Source organism: Scyliorhinus canicula, chromosome 13 (assembly GCF_902713615.1).
Source record: "Scyliorhinus canicula chromosome 13, sScyCan1.1, whole genome shotgun sequence".
Lineage (NCBI taxonomy): Eukaryota > Metazoa > Chordata > Chondrichthyes > Carcharhiniformes > Scyliorhinidae > Scyliorhinus > Scyliorhinus canicula.
This window is the reverse complement of record NC_052158.1, coordinates 8,048,106-8,063,853: the sequence shown is the minus strand read 5'-3', so window position 1 is coordinate 8,063,853 and position 15,748 is coordinate 8,048,106. Positions and strand designations below refer to the sequence as shown.

Sequence of the window (15,748 nt, the reverse complement as noted above, 5' to 3'; positions counted from 1 at the left end):
CAATAGCATCTGCCCGGATACAGCGATGGGCCCTATTGTTTGTGGCGTGCGAGTATGTGTATGAGTATCACCCAGGCACGCAGTTCGCAAACGCGCACACTGTGAGCTGGCTCATGATGAAGACGTGCATCCCACCTCCCCCCACAAAGTTTTGCCGAAGTTGGAACAACCTTAAATTTTATGGATACCTTACCGTAGGGCAGCACGATGGCACAGTGGTTAGCATTGCTGCCTACGGCGCTGAGGACCCGGGTTTGAATCCCAGCCCTGGGTCACTGTCCGTGTGGAGTTTGCACGTTCTCCCCGTGTCTGCGTGGGTTTCACCCCCACAACCCAAAGACGTGCAGGTTAGGTAGATTGGCCACGCTAAATTGCCCCTTAATTGGAAAAAATAATTGGCTACCCTAAATTTATTTTTAAAAATGGATACCTTACCGTTCACTGCCACATAACTTCAGGATTGGGCGCAGAAGGACCCAGTCTTGGTGAAGTTATGCCATGTTGTCTTACTGGGGGTCAGCAAGGGAAACTGCCTAAGGAGGTGTGGGTTATTGAGACCAAGCAGCAAGAGCTCCGTGTGGAGGACAGCATCCTCCTGAGGGGAGCTGGCATGATCCCAGTCAGGGCAGATAGGCCATACGTCAACATCTACACAATGAACATCCACGGGTGTCAAAGATGAAAATGTTAGCCAGGAGCGACATATGGTGGCCAGGCTTGGATGGCGATATCAAGCAAATGGCCCATTAATGCACTTTGGCCGGGATTCTCCGAAAATGGGGCTATGTCCCCATGCCTGCCGGAAAACGGGCGCGAATCGCTCCAGACTTTTTCCAAAAAGTCCGAAGTGATTCTCCGGTTTTAAGAGGGACCGCAGGACCCCGGCTGTGCCACACAGCTCCTGCTGCCGATACGGGGTCCTGCACTTCTGGCCGCGGGTCTGTGCATGCGCGCGGCAGCCTTATTCGCGCCAGCCTCCACGCAACATGGCGGAGCCACACCGCGGGCCAGCGTGGAAGAAGATAGGCCCACCCCGGATCGCGCACGCCGGTGATCGGTAGCCCCCGATCGCGGGCCTGTCCGCCGTGGAGGCTCCCTTCCCCGGAGTCTGATCCCCCCACCAGGACGGCAGCGCGGCCGCGAGTCCGAGCTCCCGATGGGTGGAGCAAGGTTAGAACCATGCCGGCGGAACTCGGCAGGAATTTGCCCGGTCGATCGTGGAGAATCACCACGGGGCGTTCCCGACTGGCACCTCATGGATTGAGCGCACACGGCGATTCACCGGCCCGCGGAGAATCACGTCCCAATGCTGCGGGTCTGAGACCCCAATCGCCGAGCGCGATTTCGCCGCGGAGGCTCGGAGAACCCCAGCCCTGCGTGTTCCCGGAACATAAGAACTCCCACCAGCCTGGCCCCTCCACCAATGGGAATGGCCGGGCTGGCCTTGAGTGCACCTACATGCAGATTTTGCCAAACCTTTTCAAGGCTCAATATTTTTGCTGATGGCGGACACCCATTCCAAATGGCTGTACATCCAGGTAATGCCGTTGACTAATTCCAAGGCCAATGTTAAAAAGCTACGACTCTCATTCCTCATTCAGTATCCTTGGAATCCCAGTGGTATCAGTCATGGACAACCGTACCCCGCGTACTAGCAAGGAGTTTGCACGTTTCATGAAGACAAACTGGGTGAACACATCCGGACAGCCCACCTTCCCCAAATGGTCTGGCTGAACGAGCAGTGCAGACTTTCAAGGATGTTTGAGGAAATAGGCCACAGGATCCGTGGAGACGAGGCTGGCGCGTTTTCTGTTTAGCTACCGCACCACGCCACACATTACAACCAGAGTGGCACCTGCAGAACTGCTGATGGGCCGGAGGCTCAGGGCCCACCTTAGCCTAACATTCTCCGATATCAGCGAGAAAGTGCAACAGAGACAAGACCTCCAGGGGCAGGACCGACGTTTTGGACCGGGGGACGCGATATACGTTCGAAACTTCAGAGAGGTGCCCTGTGGATTCCAGGGACCGTGGTGAAACAGACTGGACTGGTATCTTACACGGCAAAAACATGAGAAGACAGTGCAGAAGCATCTGGACCACCTCCGGATCAGCGAGCCAAACCCCATCGGAAGAACCGTTTTCCAGCCCCGCCAGCCCGGCACAAGGAGGCCATGGAACATCACCCCCCCCCCAGGGCAGTGTTTTTCAAAAAACTTTTCCGGGACCCATTTTTACCAACTGGCCGACCTTCACGACCCACACCAGCCAACCATCGCGTCCCATGCGGGCCAACCATCGCGTCCCACGCCGGCCAACCATCGCAACACAATCCGGCCAACCTTCGCGACCCACGCCAGCCAACCATCGCAACACAATCCGGCCAACCTTCGCGACCCACGCCAGCCGACCTTCCCTCCCTACGCCAGCCGACCTTCCCTCCCTACGACAGCCGACCTTCCCTCCCTACGACAGCCGACCTTCGCGATCTATGGCAGCCAATCTTTGCGATGCATGCCAGCCGACCTTTGTGACGTACGCCGGCCGACCTTCGTGACCCACCATTTTCTCTTAGCGTTAATGCGAGAGATGAGAGATGCTTGGTCCTCACGGTCTCACTCCAATCAGGTTCACAGGAGGTGAGGGCTATGCACATATTGGGTGCAGGATTCAGAAAGTTCCTTTGTGCCGTCTTCATCTTGTGCGGACGGAAAATCCAGCATTATCACAAATTCAGCGAGCCACTGTGTTATCATTTTTTCAACGAACCTCTCATCTATGACCGTACGAACTATATCTAATGCTGCAAGGAGAATTAATCGCTCTGCTGCAGTGTGGGGCATTTTTTCTTTAGCTACACGGTAAGCTACCATGTAAGAGGCTCATTGTACTTTGTCGTTCAATGTAACATTTCCTGTCTAATGCTATTCCCAACATTAACACTGCAGTTTGGTGGACACCCCTACCGATGTTTTTTGGACCGTGATGTTTCTGAACTCAATCCATACAGATTCCACATTGTGCGCCTCCAGCACATTCTCCTCCCAATCGGTGTCCGTAGGGCCCTGGGGGTCACCTCGGGATGGATGGGCAGTTGGATTAAGCTCCATATGCCCCTGCATCATCTGCTCTGCCATCCCTGGCAGCTCCCCAATGTCTGCATCATGGTGTTGATACTCTCAGCGATGCCCCTCTGTGAGCGGGCCATACTCTACACTGTCTCGGCAAAGTCCACCTGAGACTGGGACATGCTCCGCAGTGCCATCCAATGTCCACCTGCGTCTGGATATGGCCCAAATTGACCGGGTCATGATCTATTCATCTCTGCGGCGGTGGCCTTCTCTACGTTGGTGACCGATCTGTCCTCGGCAATGCCCACCTCAGACTGGGATATGCTCCTCAGCACCTCGGAAATGTCCACCTACGTCAAGAATACGTCCTCCAGCGACTCATATGCTGTTGTGGTGCTCAGCCATGGCTGCCACTGACTGAGCAATGCCTTGGACGCCACCATTCATGGTGCTGACATCATGCTCCAGGCTCTCCACTGTCATGGGAGTGTCCCTTTAAGAAATGGTTTTGTCTTATCACATGGCTTATTGATGTCATTATGTGGGTGGAGCTGGGATGTGGCTCTGGGAGTTTTTACTTTGGCTTTGAGTTTGGATTGATCTTGAACTGCACAGGTTGAAAGAAGTGTCTCTCTATCTTCATTTTAAAAGCTGTTTCCAAACTGCTTAATGTCTTAAAACAGATAATTGCTTGCTGGAAGGAATTCAAAGCTGCTGTTTTGAAAAGGGGAACAGAGTATCACTAACAAGTCTTACACCAGTAAGAATGCCGTGTGCTGGGCCACACCTTTGAAAAGGTTTTTCTGTACTTGGATTTTGTTATTGAATTGGAACAGTTAAGGGGGAATTCAGAGGGCAGCACGGTGGCCTAGTGGTTAGCACAGCTGCCTCGTGGCGCTGAGGTCCCAGGTTCGATCCCGGCTCTGGGTCACTGTCTGTGTGGAGTTTGCACATTCTCCCCCGTGTCTGCGTAGGTTTCGCCCCCACAACCCAAAAATGTGCAGAGTAGGTGGATTGGCCATGCTAAATTGCCCCTTAATTGGAAAAAATAATTGGGTAATCTAAATTTATTTTAAAAAAGGGGGGATTCAGTAAGGGTTACACATAGATTACTGTAGCTGTGTGGGGTCTTTATGTTTGTAGTTGATAAAAGCTTTTGCTGTGTGCTTATACAAATGTTACCTAAATACTGAGAATGAAGCTTGTTTTTTTAAATTAAAAGCGCCCAAGAACTCTGTTGATTAACACCTGAAAGGCAGGCTCTTGTGCTCATCGTAACCAAAATCAATAAACAGTTAGAAGTCAGGTGAACTCCACAATATACTTTGCTGTCATCTTAACCCTGGCCCACACCACCGTGATCATCACTGTAGCAGTGTTGGCCTCAGTGCCACATATTGCCGGTGCAATCTCCTGAACCCATATTCTTTGGGATTCCTCCAATCGGCTATTAACCCGCTGGAGTATCGCTGACATCACCCTCTGAATCTTACAGCTGCACCCTATCATCTGCAGCAGCTCTGGGATAGCCTGGTCTAGAGGCTCACCATCTGACTGGGACTCAGCTGGGTCCTGGGATCCAACGGACCTCCGACTGCTTTCTCCCCTAGAAATTCCTGCCTCCACCTGACGTGCATCTGTAACTGTGAGGTGCTCACTAGATTGTGCCCCTGAAGCCTGTCCACTACTTTTGCCCACCGAGCTGTGTCTCTCTGCGCTGGTGGAGGGTGGTGATGACAACCATGAGGCATTGATGATTGCATCCTCGGAGCTCTCCTCCGATGTATTCTCATAGGAGTAGAGGGGCACACTGAACCATCCGATGGAGATCGTGCGGGAGAATGGACATGTGGTCAGTTTGAGTAAGGATCATCAACCTCGCATGAACAACTCACCTGTGACAGGTCCTCTGGTTTAGGGCCGATGGATATTCTCCTCAGCGGCGGTGGCCTTCTCTACATTGGTGACCGATCTGTCCTCGGTCACCCTCGTGATCTCCAGGGTCAATTCCTCAGAGGGGTTGAGGTGACTGCCTCGCCGGGTCGGCTGTCGGGAAAGACCCAGCATTTCCCGCTCACGACCACACTTCAATAGGTTTCTGTCAGATTTCCCAGTGTTTCTCTGATGTTCCTCCACATTAAGGGAGGTGGTAACAAGTGGTAATGTTCCAGTCCTGGCTGAGTAACCGAGAGACCTTGGCTAATGCTCCAGAGACAAAAGTTCAAATCCCACCATGGCAGCTGAGGGAATTTAACTTCAATAAAAAGCTAAGCTAAGGGGAGGAAATCTGTTCGATCCACAGCAACATCGTTCACTTTTTTTAAAAACATTTTTGTTGAGGTATTTGAAAGTTTTTATAATAAAAACAATAACAGTATAATAAACATTTCCACCTCCATCCCAATCTTCACACACCCCAACCAATCTTCACACACCCCAACCATAAACCAACAATCCGGCCCTCTTTCTTTCCCCACCCCCCCTTCCCCCCCCCCCCCCCCCCCCCGCCCCGCCCCTTGGAATACTGCATCTGCTGACATTTTTAATTTCCCAAGAAAGTCGACAAACGGCTGCCACCTCCAGGTGAACCCAACCATTGACCCTCTTAAGGCAAACTTTATCTTCACAAGACTGAGAAACCCAGCCATGTCACTAATCCAGATCTCTACACTCGGGGGCTTCGAGTCCCTCCACATTAGCAAGATCCGTCTCCGGGCAACCAGGGAGGCAGAGGACAAGAGCCAAGACATCGGCCTCTTTCACCCCCTGAACTACTGGCTCTTCTCCAAAGATCGCCACCTCCGGACTCGGCACCACCCGTGTTTTTAGTGCCGTGGACATTGCCTTTGCAAACCCCTGCCAAAACCCTCTGAGCTTTGGGCATGCCCAAAACATGTGAACATGATTTGCTGGGCTTCCCACGCACCTCGCACACCTGTCCTCTACCCAGAAAAACTTGCTCATCCCACCCCACCTCCCAATCATGGCTATATTAGCCGCCCAGTAGTGATTGCAGACGTTCGGCAGCGCCAACCCACCCTCCCCCCGACTGCGCTCCAGCAACAGTTTCTTCACTCACGGGGTTTTACCCGCCCACACAAACCCCGAAATAACCTTATTCACCCACTTGAAAAAGACCCTCGGGATGAAGATGGGGAGGCACTGAAAGACAAACAGAAATCTGTGGAGGACCGTCATTTTCATGGTCTCTACCCTCCCCGCCAGTGATAGCGGGAGCATGTCCCATCTCTTGAAGTCCTCTTTCCTTTATTCTACCAGCCGGGATAGGTTTAATTTGTCCAGTGCCTCCCATTCCCAGGCCATGTGTATTCTCAGATACCGAAAGCTCTTTCCTGCCATTCTAAGCAGCAGCTCTCCCAGTCTCTTCTCCTGTCCTCTTGCCTGGATCGCGAACATCTCGCTTTTCCACATGTTCAATTTATACCCTGAAAAATTGCCAAATTCCCCCAGGATTCTCCCCCCATCCGCTCCCAACGGATCTGAAATATACAAGAGCAGGTTATCTGCGTAAAGCAAGACCCCGTGTTGCTCCCCACCCCCCGAACCAGCCCTTCCAGTTCCTAGAAGCTCTTAATGCCACGGCCAATGGCTCTATGGCTAGAGCAAATAGTAATGGGGAGAGGGGGCATCCTTGCCTTGTCCCTCGGTCTAGTTCAAAATACTCCAATCTCAGCCGGATCGTACGCACACTCGCTACTGGTGCCTGATAGAGCAACCGCTCTCAGTCAATAAAGCCCTCACCAAACCCAAACCTTCCTAGTGCCTCCCACAGGTAATCCCACTCCACCCGATCAAAAGCCTTCTCCGCATCCATCGCTGCCACCACCTCCACCTCCCCTCCTTCTGAGGGCATCATAATAACATTTAAAATCCTTCGAGCATTGGCCTACAAATCCCAAATGGTCTTCCCCTATCTCTCCCGGGACACAACCCTCTATTCTTGTGGCCAGTATCTTAGCCAGCAGTTTGGCATCCACATTCAGTAGAGAAATTGGCCTATATGACCCGCATTGCTCCGGATCCTTCTCCCATTTCAGGATCAATGAAATCGAGGCCTGCAACATTGTTGGGGAAAGGACCCCCTTCTCTCTTGCTTCATTAAATGTCCTTACCAGCAATGGGCTCAATATCTCTGAAAACTTCTTATAGAATTCCACCAGGTAGCTGTCAGGCCCCAGGGCCTTGCCCAACTGCATGCCCTCCAGTCCCTTGATTATTTCCTCAATCTCAATTGGGGCTCCCAGCGCTTCCACCAGATCCTCATCCACCCTCGGGAACCTCAACTGACCTAAAAACTGCCTCATCCCCTCCACCCCTGCCAGGGGTTCCGACTCATATAATTTACTGTAAAAGTCCTTAAACACCTCATTCACCCCCACTGGGTCCAGGATCATGATCCCACCTCTACTCTTTACTCTCCCTATCTCCCTGGCCGTCTCCCTTTTCCTGAGCTGGTGCATTAACATTCTGGTTGCCTTTTCCCCGTACTGATAAATCGCCCCCTTGCCTTCTTCAACTGTTCCACTGCTTTCCTTGTAGTCAACAGCCCAAACACCGCCTGTAACCTCCGCTGCACACTCAGTAACCCTGCATCCGTGGCCTCAGAGTATCTCCTGTCCACCTGGAGTATCTCCTCCACTAACCCATCCCTCTCAGCCTGTTCTACCTTTTCTCTGTGGACCTGTATCGAGATTAAGTCCCCTCTGACCACTGTCTTCAAAGCTTCCCAAACCATCGCTGCACAGACCTCCCCGTATCATTTGTTTCCAGGTAGTTCTGGATGGATTTGTTAGCCCACCCACAGATCGCTTCATCTGCCAGCAACCCCACATCCAGTCTCCACAGCGGGCATTGTCCTCTCTCCAAACTAATCCGTAGATCCACCCAATGCGGGGCATGATCCGACACTGCGATTGCCGAGTACTCAGTATCCACCATCCCCCAGTATTAGCTCAGAACAAAAAAGTCAATGCGAGAGTATACCTTGTGGACATGTGAGAAAAAAGAAAACTCCTTCACCCTCGGCCGTGCAAACTCCATGGGTCTACTCCCCCCATCATATATTCCATAAACCCCTTCAATTCCTTTGCCGGCCTCCTCCCTGTCTTGGATTTTTACCGGTCCAATTCCGGATCAATTCCGGACTGTTAAAATCTCCCCCCATAATCAGGTTATGTGACTCTAAGTCTGGGATCTTACTTAATACCTGCCTCATAAATTCCACATTGTCCCAATTCGGAGCATATATGTTCACAAGTACCACCCGCAGCCCCTCCAGCTTCCTACTCACCATTATGTACCTACCCCCCTTGTTTGACACGATTCTCCCTGCCTCGAATGCCACTCGTTTGTTGATCAAGATCGCTACCCCTGGTATTTGAGTCAAGCCCTGAGTGGAATACTTGGCCAACCCACCTCTCCACCACCTCCAACTAGCCATCACCCTTTTTAGGCCAGCCTCTAGCTCGCATCCTCTGCCTCCTCGAGCCACCCCTCGGGCATTCGCTGTTCACGACTTCCCATTTGGCCCCTAGTAACAGTTCCTCCCCTGTCAGCAAAGCAGCCCCCCCCCTACTCCCTCCCCCCACCACCCAGCAACAACACTAGAAACCCAACCCCCCCCCCCCAAGTCAAGCTCCAGCTTAACACCTGCTCGCCCCCCCACTGTGCTTCCGAGAGTCAGCTGACCCATGCTGACTTGATAGCGCCTGCCCCTGGCACCAAGCAGTCTGTCGCGCTATTGATCTCTCCCCTCACTTGGACAAACATATTAAAAGCATCACATTCCCCAGGAAACAAACATCAGAAAAACAGTGAAGAACCAGCCACTTAAGAAAAAAAATCACCCAAAAAACAGAACCAAATCCAAAGACCATCCCCCCTCTAACCAGCTCCCTGCAAGACAAAGTTACCTTTAGCCATCCAAACAGCCCCTTATTACACACAGCACTACTGATACTGATACAGCCCAGCACCACAAATCGCCACCACAGTAATCTCCAAGGCTTCAGTGTTTTTTAATTCGTCTCCAGCCTTTTATCATTAATAAAAGTCCATACTTTGTCTGGTGTTTCAAAGTAGAAGTCCCGTTCCTCATGTGTGACCCACAGACGGGCTTCTTAAAGAGGGCCGTTTTTGCCCGATTAAACCCAGCTCGCCTCTTGGCCAAGTCTGTGCCCAGGTCCTGATAAATGCGCAGCTCACAATTCTCCCATTGCTGCTTTGTTCATTCTTGACCCACCGCAGAACGTGTTCCTAGTCCAGGAATCGGTGAAAGTGTATCACCATGGCCCTCGTCGGCTTGTTCACTCGGGGCTTCTTCGCGAGGGCTCTGTGCGCTCTGTCCACTTCCAGGGGCTGAGGGAACGCCTCAGCCCCTATCAACTTCTCCAACATGTCCGTCACATAATCCCTCGCAACCGATCCCTCACTGCCTTCAGGGAGGCCGACAATTCTAAGATTCTGCCTCCTGGACCTATTCTCCAGGTCCTCCAGCTTCTCCTGCATTCTTCTCTGGCGGTCGTTCATCATCTCCAACTTGGTCTCCAGCACGGTTATGTATCCCTCGTGCTCGGACACCTTTTTCTCCACCTCCTGGATCGTTCTTCCGTGGGTCTCTTGATTCTGCATAACTTGATCAACCGAAGCCTTAATCGGGTCCAGCATCTCCTTCTTCAGCTTGGCGAAGCAATCTTCAAAAACTTCACCAGCTGCTCCGTCCACCACTGTGCTGTCTCCCCGCGGCCCTTGCTCTCCGCCATGCTGTCCCGTGTTCCCACCTCTGCTCGCGTCTCCCTTATAGAACTTTGTCTTCTCACACGGCCACTTCTGGTCCAATTCTCCATATACTGGAGGGGGATTTCTCCTCACTGTCTCACTCTGGCTTAGCACACTGGGCTAAATTGCTGGCTTTTAAAGCAGACCAAGGCAGGCCAGCAGCACGGTTCAATTCCAGTACTAGCCTCCCCGAACAGGTGCCAGAATGTGGTGACTAGGGGCTTTTCACAGTAACTTCAGTGAAGCCTACTCGTGACATTTCATTTCATTTCATTTATCCCATACAATCCAGAAAAAAACGGGGTAAAAATGTCCAAAAGTCTGTCACAGGCGGGAGCTATCAAACGTGCTACCTACTCCTCCACGGTCGCCACAGGAAGTTATTGTTGACTTTTAACTTCCCTCGGAAATGTCCCAGAAAATCTCTCAGTTGTATAAATCTGATATAAAAAATACAGCGGCCGCAATTTTCTTGCCATTCCCACCAGCGGAATTTTCCGGTCCCACTGGCAGTGATTCCCCACAGCAGGTTTTCCAGCGGTGGGCTCCATACAACGGGAATCCTCGCTGACAATGGTGGGACCAGAAGATCCCTCCACAAGCCAATGCTGGGATACATACCGGGACGTGGAAAATCCCACCCAATGGGGATACCTACACCACACTGAAGACATCTCACCACTTCCTGTTCAAAGGCAATCGGAATGAACAATAAATTCTAATAAACAGAATGTATTGGAAAAACTCAGCAGGTCTGGCAGAGTTCGTGGAGGGAGGAACAGTTAGTGTTTCAAACCCAATAGGACTCTTCTTCGGAACTCAGTTGAGTTTTTCCCACACTTTCTGTTTTTATTTCAGATTTCATGTACCTGCAGTATTTTGCTTTGTTAACAATAAATGTGAACCTTGTCAGCAGCCCTCATGTCCAGTTCTTCTCCCTCCCACTCTAACCCAGGTCACGTCATGATTCTTTCTTCATTGGAAGAGCAGTACACTGATTGAGAGAAACTTGAACACACAAAGCAAATTTCTGCTGCCCCATTGGCTGTTTTCAATTGCAGACTAATTTTCAGATAATTAAAATCTGCCACAATTATAATTCAATTACAATTTGTCTAAACAGTTCATCCTCAATTAACAGAAACACATTTCATGTTTTATTGGCCTATTTTACATAATAATGTTGAATTATTATTTGTGCTCCTACCTTGAATCCTTTTGTCTTCTTTTCTGTGGACAAGTACATCAGCAGCAACAGCCAGAACCACAAGGCTCGCAACCACCCAGAAAATTACCAGCCAGACGTTGATTTTAGGGAAGAATTCATCTGAAGTTTAAACACAAACCAGGATCAGGATCAGTATTTATTTCTGTTTCCATGGAATGTCCATGTTTGTTACAAAACCAATATCTGTTGTTCTTCACTAATTGGTGTTGAGAAGGTTGTGCTGAGCCACCTTCTTGAACCGCTGCTGTCACCTGGTACAGTACACCTTGCAGCTGGTACACACTGCTGCCACTCTGTGCCAGCGATGGAGGGAGTGAATGTTTATGGTCGTCGAAGGAGCTTGGATCAAGCGGGGCTGCTTTTTCCTGGAGGGCGGTGAGCTTGAGTATTGTTGGCGCTGCACCCATCCAGACAAGTGGAGAGTATTCCATCACATTCCTGACTTGTGCCTTGTAAATGGTGGACAGGCTTTGAGGAGTCAGGAGGTGAGTTACTCACCCCCAAGTCCAGTCTCTGAGCTGCTCTGCAGCCAGAGTATTTATGTGGTTGGTCCAGTTCTGATCAATGGTAACCTGAATGATGTTCAGAGTGGGGGATTCAGCTTTCCCTCCATTTGCTGATGATCAAGAGTAGGCAGATGTGGTGATAATTAGCTGGATTGGATCTGTCCTGCTTTTTGGACAGGACATGTTAATTTTCCACATGATCAGGTTGATGCCAGTGTTGGAGCTGTACTGAAACAGCTTGGTAAGGGGAGCACAAACCTTCCGTGTCCGTATCTGGGAGAGCAGCCTGGACCCTGGGATGTATCAGCTGTTGCTGTTCATTCACCTGGAGCTGGGGGAAAGTCTGTGACAACTGCCACCTGAGCTGTGCTGCCTGAGCCAGCTCCAGAGCCTGATCCCACAGGTCAAACCAAACTGGGAGACATGCAGACAGTAAGGATTCCTTGACGTTTCCGGGAACTAACTCAGTTCTACGCACGACAGCCGGGGTCTCCAGGAGCAACTCAGCAGCCTGAACGAGAGCACCAACCGCCTGAGCCAGGTCCCCTCTGGCCCTCAGCCATTCCTCCACCTCAGCAGCTGAATGTGTCTGGTACCCAGCTGCAAACCCTGCCCGGGGACATCTCCCAGCCTGGCCTCTCCCTCCTGAACATAATAATTATAATAATCTTTATTAGTGTCACAAGTAGGCTTACATTAACACTGCAATGAAGTTACTGTGAAAATTCCTTAGTCGCCACATTCCGGCTCCTGTTCGGGTCACAGAGGGAGAATTTAGAATGTCCAATTCACCTAACAGCACGTATTTCGGGACTTGTGGGAGGAAACCGGAGCACCCGGAGGAAACCCACGCAGACACGGGGAGAACGTGCAGACTCCGCACAGACAGTGACCCGAGGCTGGAATCGAACCCAGGACCCTGGAGCTGTGAAGCAACAGTGCTAACCACTGTGGTACCGTGCCTTCATCGCCGCTTCCAATAAGCAAGGAGCTGAACGCCAGGAGTCAGTCAGTTAAAAGCCCCGTGGCTGAATGTCAGCTCAATATACAAAACCTTTCATCTAAAAGTGGGGACAACAAGGAGAACATAAATTATATTCTGGAAAGCTAAATTTCAGAGAAGGGTAATGACATTGGATTCAAACATGAAAAGAAGCAAAAATATACTGAAATAGAAATGTGAGCACTGTGTTGGAGAGTGGCCATGTCACACTTCCTGAAGTGTACTCTGTGCTGGGGTCAGAAATGTGAAGAAGCAAAGTCGAGCAGAAAAAGTGTTTGTTTCCGAGATTACTCTCGCCGAATACTCTGATACCCTAACCCCAGCTAACAGCACCTTCCCTACTACAAAGAAGTCTATCCTCGAATAAACCTCATGAACCGAGGAGAAAAATGAATACTCCCGCTCCCTCGGGTACAGGAACCTCCACCCCTCCCATTTCCCTAATAGGCCCAGTCAGCACCTTCACCCCCAACCCCCCCCCCCCCCCCCCCCCGGCCCCCAGACTGGGCAAGCGAGCGTCGCTATAATCTGTCCTTCCTTGGCTCTTGGACCAAATTCCAATCCCCTCCCACTATTAGCTCGTGCAAATCCAAGTCCAGAATGGCCCCAAACACCTTCCTCACAAACCCTGCATCATCCCAGTTCGGGCCATACACACTTGCCAACACCACCGGCCTCTCATCCAACGCCCCTGTTACTATCCCATATTTACCCCCCTGGTCCGCCACCACCATCTCCATCTGGAACCTCACTCTCTTATCGACCAAAACACTACCCCTCGCTCCTACTGTCAAATCCCGAATGAAATACTTGGCTCACCCAGCCCTTCCTCAGCCTCACTTGGTCTTTCATCTCCAGATGAGTCTCCTTAACATGACAACATCGGCCTTAAAACTTTTTAGGTGAACAAACACTCTCAACCTCTTCACTGCCCCCCCCCCCCCCCAAACCCTTCGCATTCCATGTAGCTATCCTGACCAGGGGTCTCTCACCCCCCCCCCCCCCCCCCCCCCCCCCCCACCCCCATATCCGCCATCATCATAACTCCGGGCTCTCCCCACTGGGTTTGGCCCGCCCCATCCCTTTGTTGCCATCGAACCCCCCTCTCCCAGATTCCCCCCATCCACGCCCTCACTCAATATCAGTCCTGTCCCACCCCCCCCAACACCTTTCACACCTCCGAGGTCCAATGAAACCTGTTTTCCCAGATTTCCATTTTGTTATCTGTAAGGAATTGGAGGAAAGAGACAGATAATCAATTACCACCCCAGGACCCTCAAATCCCCCAAGCCTCCCCCACCCTTACGTGTCCCGCCTTCTCTCAGAGTGCTGTACACCGAGCCAGTTGTGCTGAAAAGCTCGTTCTGCACACTCACCCCTAGTGACAGCTGGAGCCCCCAGAGTCCAGCCCCCAGCCCCAGACGGGAACAGTAGGGAGACCGTGCTCAGTGCCTCTCCTGATCCAGAGTACAGTTCTCAACCCAGTGAGACTCCATACGGGACTCTCTCGCTTCTCCCCCAACCTCTTTGAATGCCTTCCTGCCCCTTTCTCCCTCGGTGTGGCTTGGTCAGAATGCTGCTCTCTGAATGTTCACCCCTGACTGAGTACCGCTGCTCAGTGCTATCCTTCTGGACCAAGAAGGCACCCACTGGGGGCAGACCAACCCCCCACCCCCAGCAATGTGGAGCCCCAGTGGGGGCAGACCCACCCCCCACCCCCAGCAGTGTGGTGCCCCAGTGGGGGCAGACCCACCCCCCCACCCCCAGCAGTGTGGAGCCCCAGTGGGGGCAGACCAACCCTCCCACCCCCAGCAGTGTGGAGCCCCAGTGGGGGCAGACCCACCCCCCACCCCCAGCAGTGTGGTGCCCCAGTGGGGGCAGACCCACCCCCCCACCCCCAGCAGTGTGGCACCCCACTGGGGGCAGACCCACCCCCCACCCCCAGCAGTGTGGTGCCCCACTGGGGGCAAACCAACCATCCACCCCCAGCAATGTGGTGCCCCAGTGGGGGCAGACCCACCCTCCACCCCCCCAGCAGTGTGGAGCCCCACTGGGGGCAAACCAACCCTCCACCCCCACCATGTCCTTCACTATGCAGGCACCCCCAGGGAAGACCCACCCTCCACCCCCAGCAGTGTGGTGCCCCAGTGGGGGCAGACCAACCCCCCCACCCCCAGCAGTGTGGTGCCCCAGTGGGGGAAGACCCACCCTCCACCCCCAGCAGTGTGGTGCCCCAATGGGGGCAGACCCACCCCCCACCCCCAGCAGTGTGGTGCCCCAGTGGGGGCAGACCCACCCCCCACCCCCAGCAGTGTGGTGCCCCAGTGGAGGCAGACCAACCCCCCACCCCCAGCAGTGTGGTGCCCCAATGGGGGCAGACCCACCCCCACCCCCCCAGCAGTGTGGTGCCCCAGTGGGGGCAGACCCACCCCCCAGCAGTGTGGTGCCCCAGTGGGGGCAGACCCACCCCCACCCCCCCAGCAGTGTGGTGCCCCAGTGGGGACAGACCAACCCCCCACCCCCAGCAATGTGGAGCCCCACTGACATTGCAATGAGACCCACGCAGCATTGTGACAGGAAGGCTGTGAATGCAGCACTCACCTCAAAGTCATGAGTGAAGTGAGGCTGAACTCCAGCACGCCACCTTTTTCATACGTGATTCAGACATGTGATTTTGCCGGTGCCATGATGCAAGATTGATTCCAGCGAGCAATAAATTTAATCAGAATTGATGAGATGGTAATGAATACAAATAGCATTCACGTCCCTCGTCAGCGGGATAACCAGCCCTCCATTAACCCACCATCGGGAGACGGAAAACTTTTAAATATTCTTTCATGGGATATGGGCATTGCCGACTGGGCCAGCATTTATTACCCATCCCTAATTACCCATCGTAATGATATGTATATAGTCAGGTTAGTGAAGGGTTAATAATTACATCTCTGTATAAATCAAACACTAGAGGGCGTTACTACTCTGTATTTAAGTCAGCCTCTCAGGGAATTCTGGGAGAAGCACAGTGAAAAGCACAGGGAGAAGCTTCGAGATGAGTGAATGTTAATTAGAGATAGCACAAGGTTAAATCATAGTGTAGTTAGTGACTAGATAGAATATTGAATACTGTAAGACAGATTCAATA

At 52.2% G+C, this 15,748-nt stretch overlaps 1 protein-coding gene across 1 annotated transcript in view; it reads right to left on the bottom strand.

Annotated features, from left to right (window-relative positions):
* LOC119976449 (butyrophilin subfamily 3 member A1-like) overlaps positions 1–15,748 on the bottom strand; it is a 75,849-nt gene that overhangs the window by 23,936 nt on the left and 36,165 nt on the right. The window contains exon 8 of the mRNA XM_038816985.1: positions 11,077–11,196. Coding sequence (XP_038672913.1) covers positions 11,077–11,196 — 120 coding nt within the window. The remainder of the gene's footprint in view (positions 1–11,076; positions 11,197–15,748) is intronic.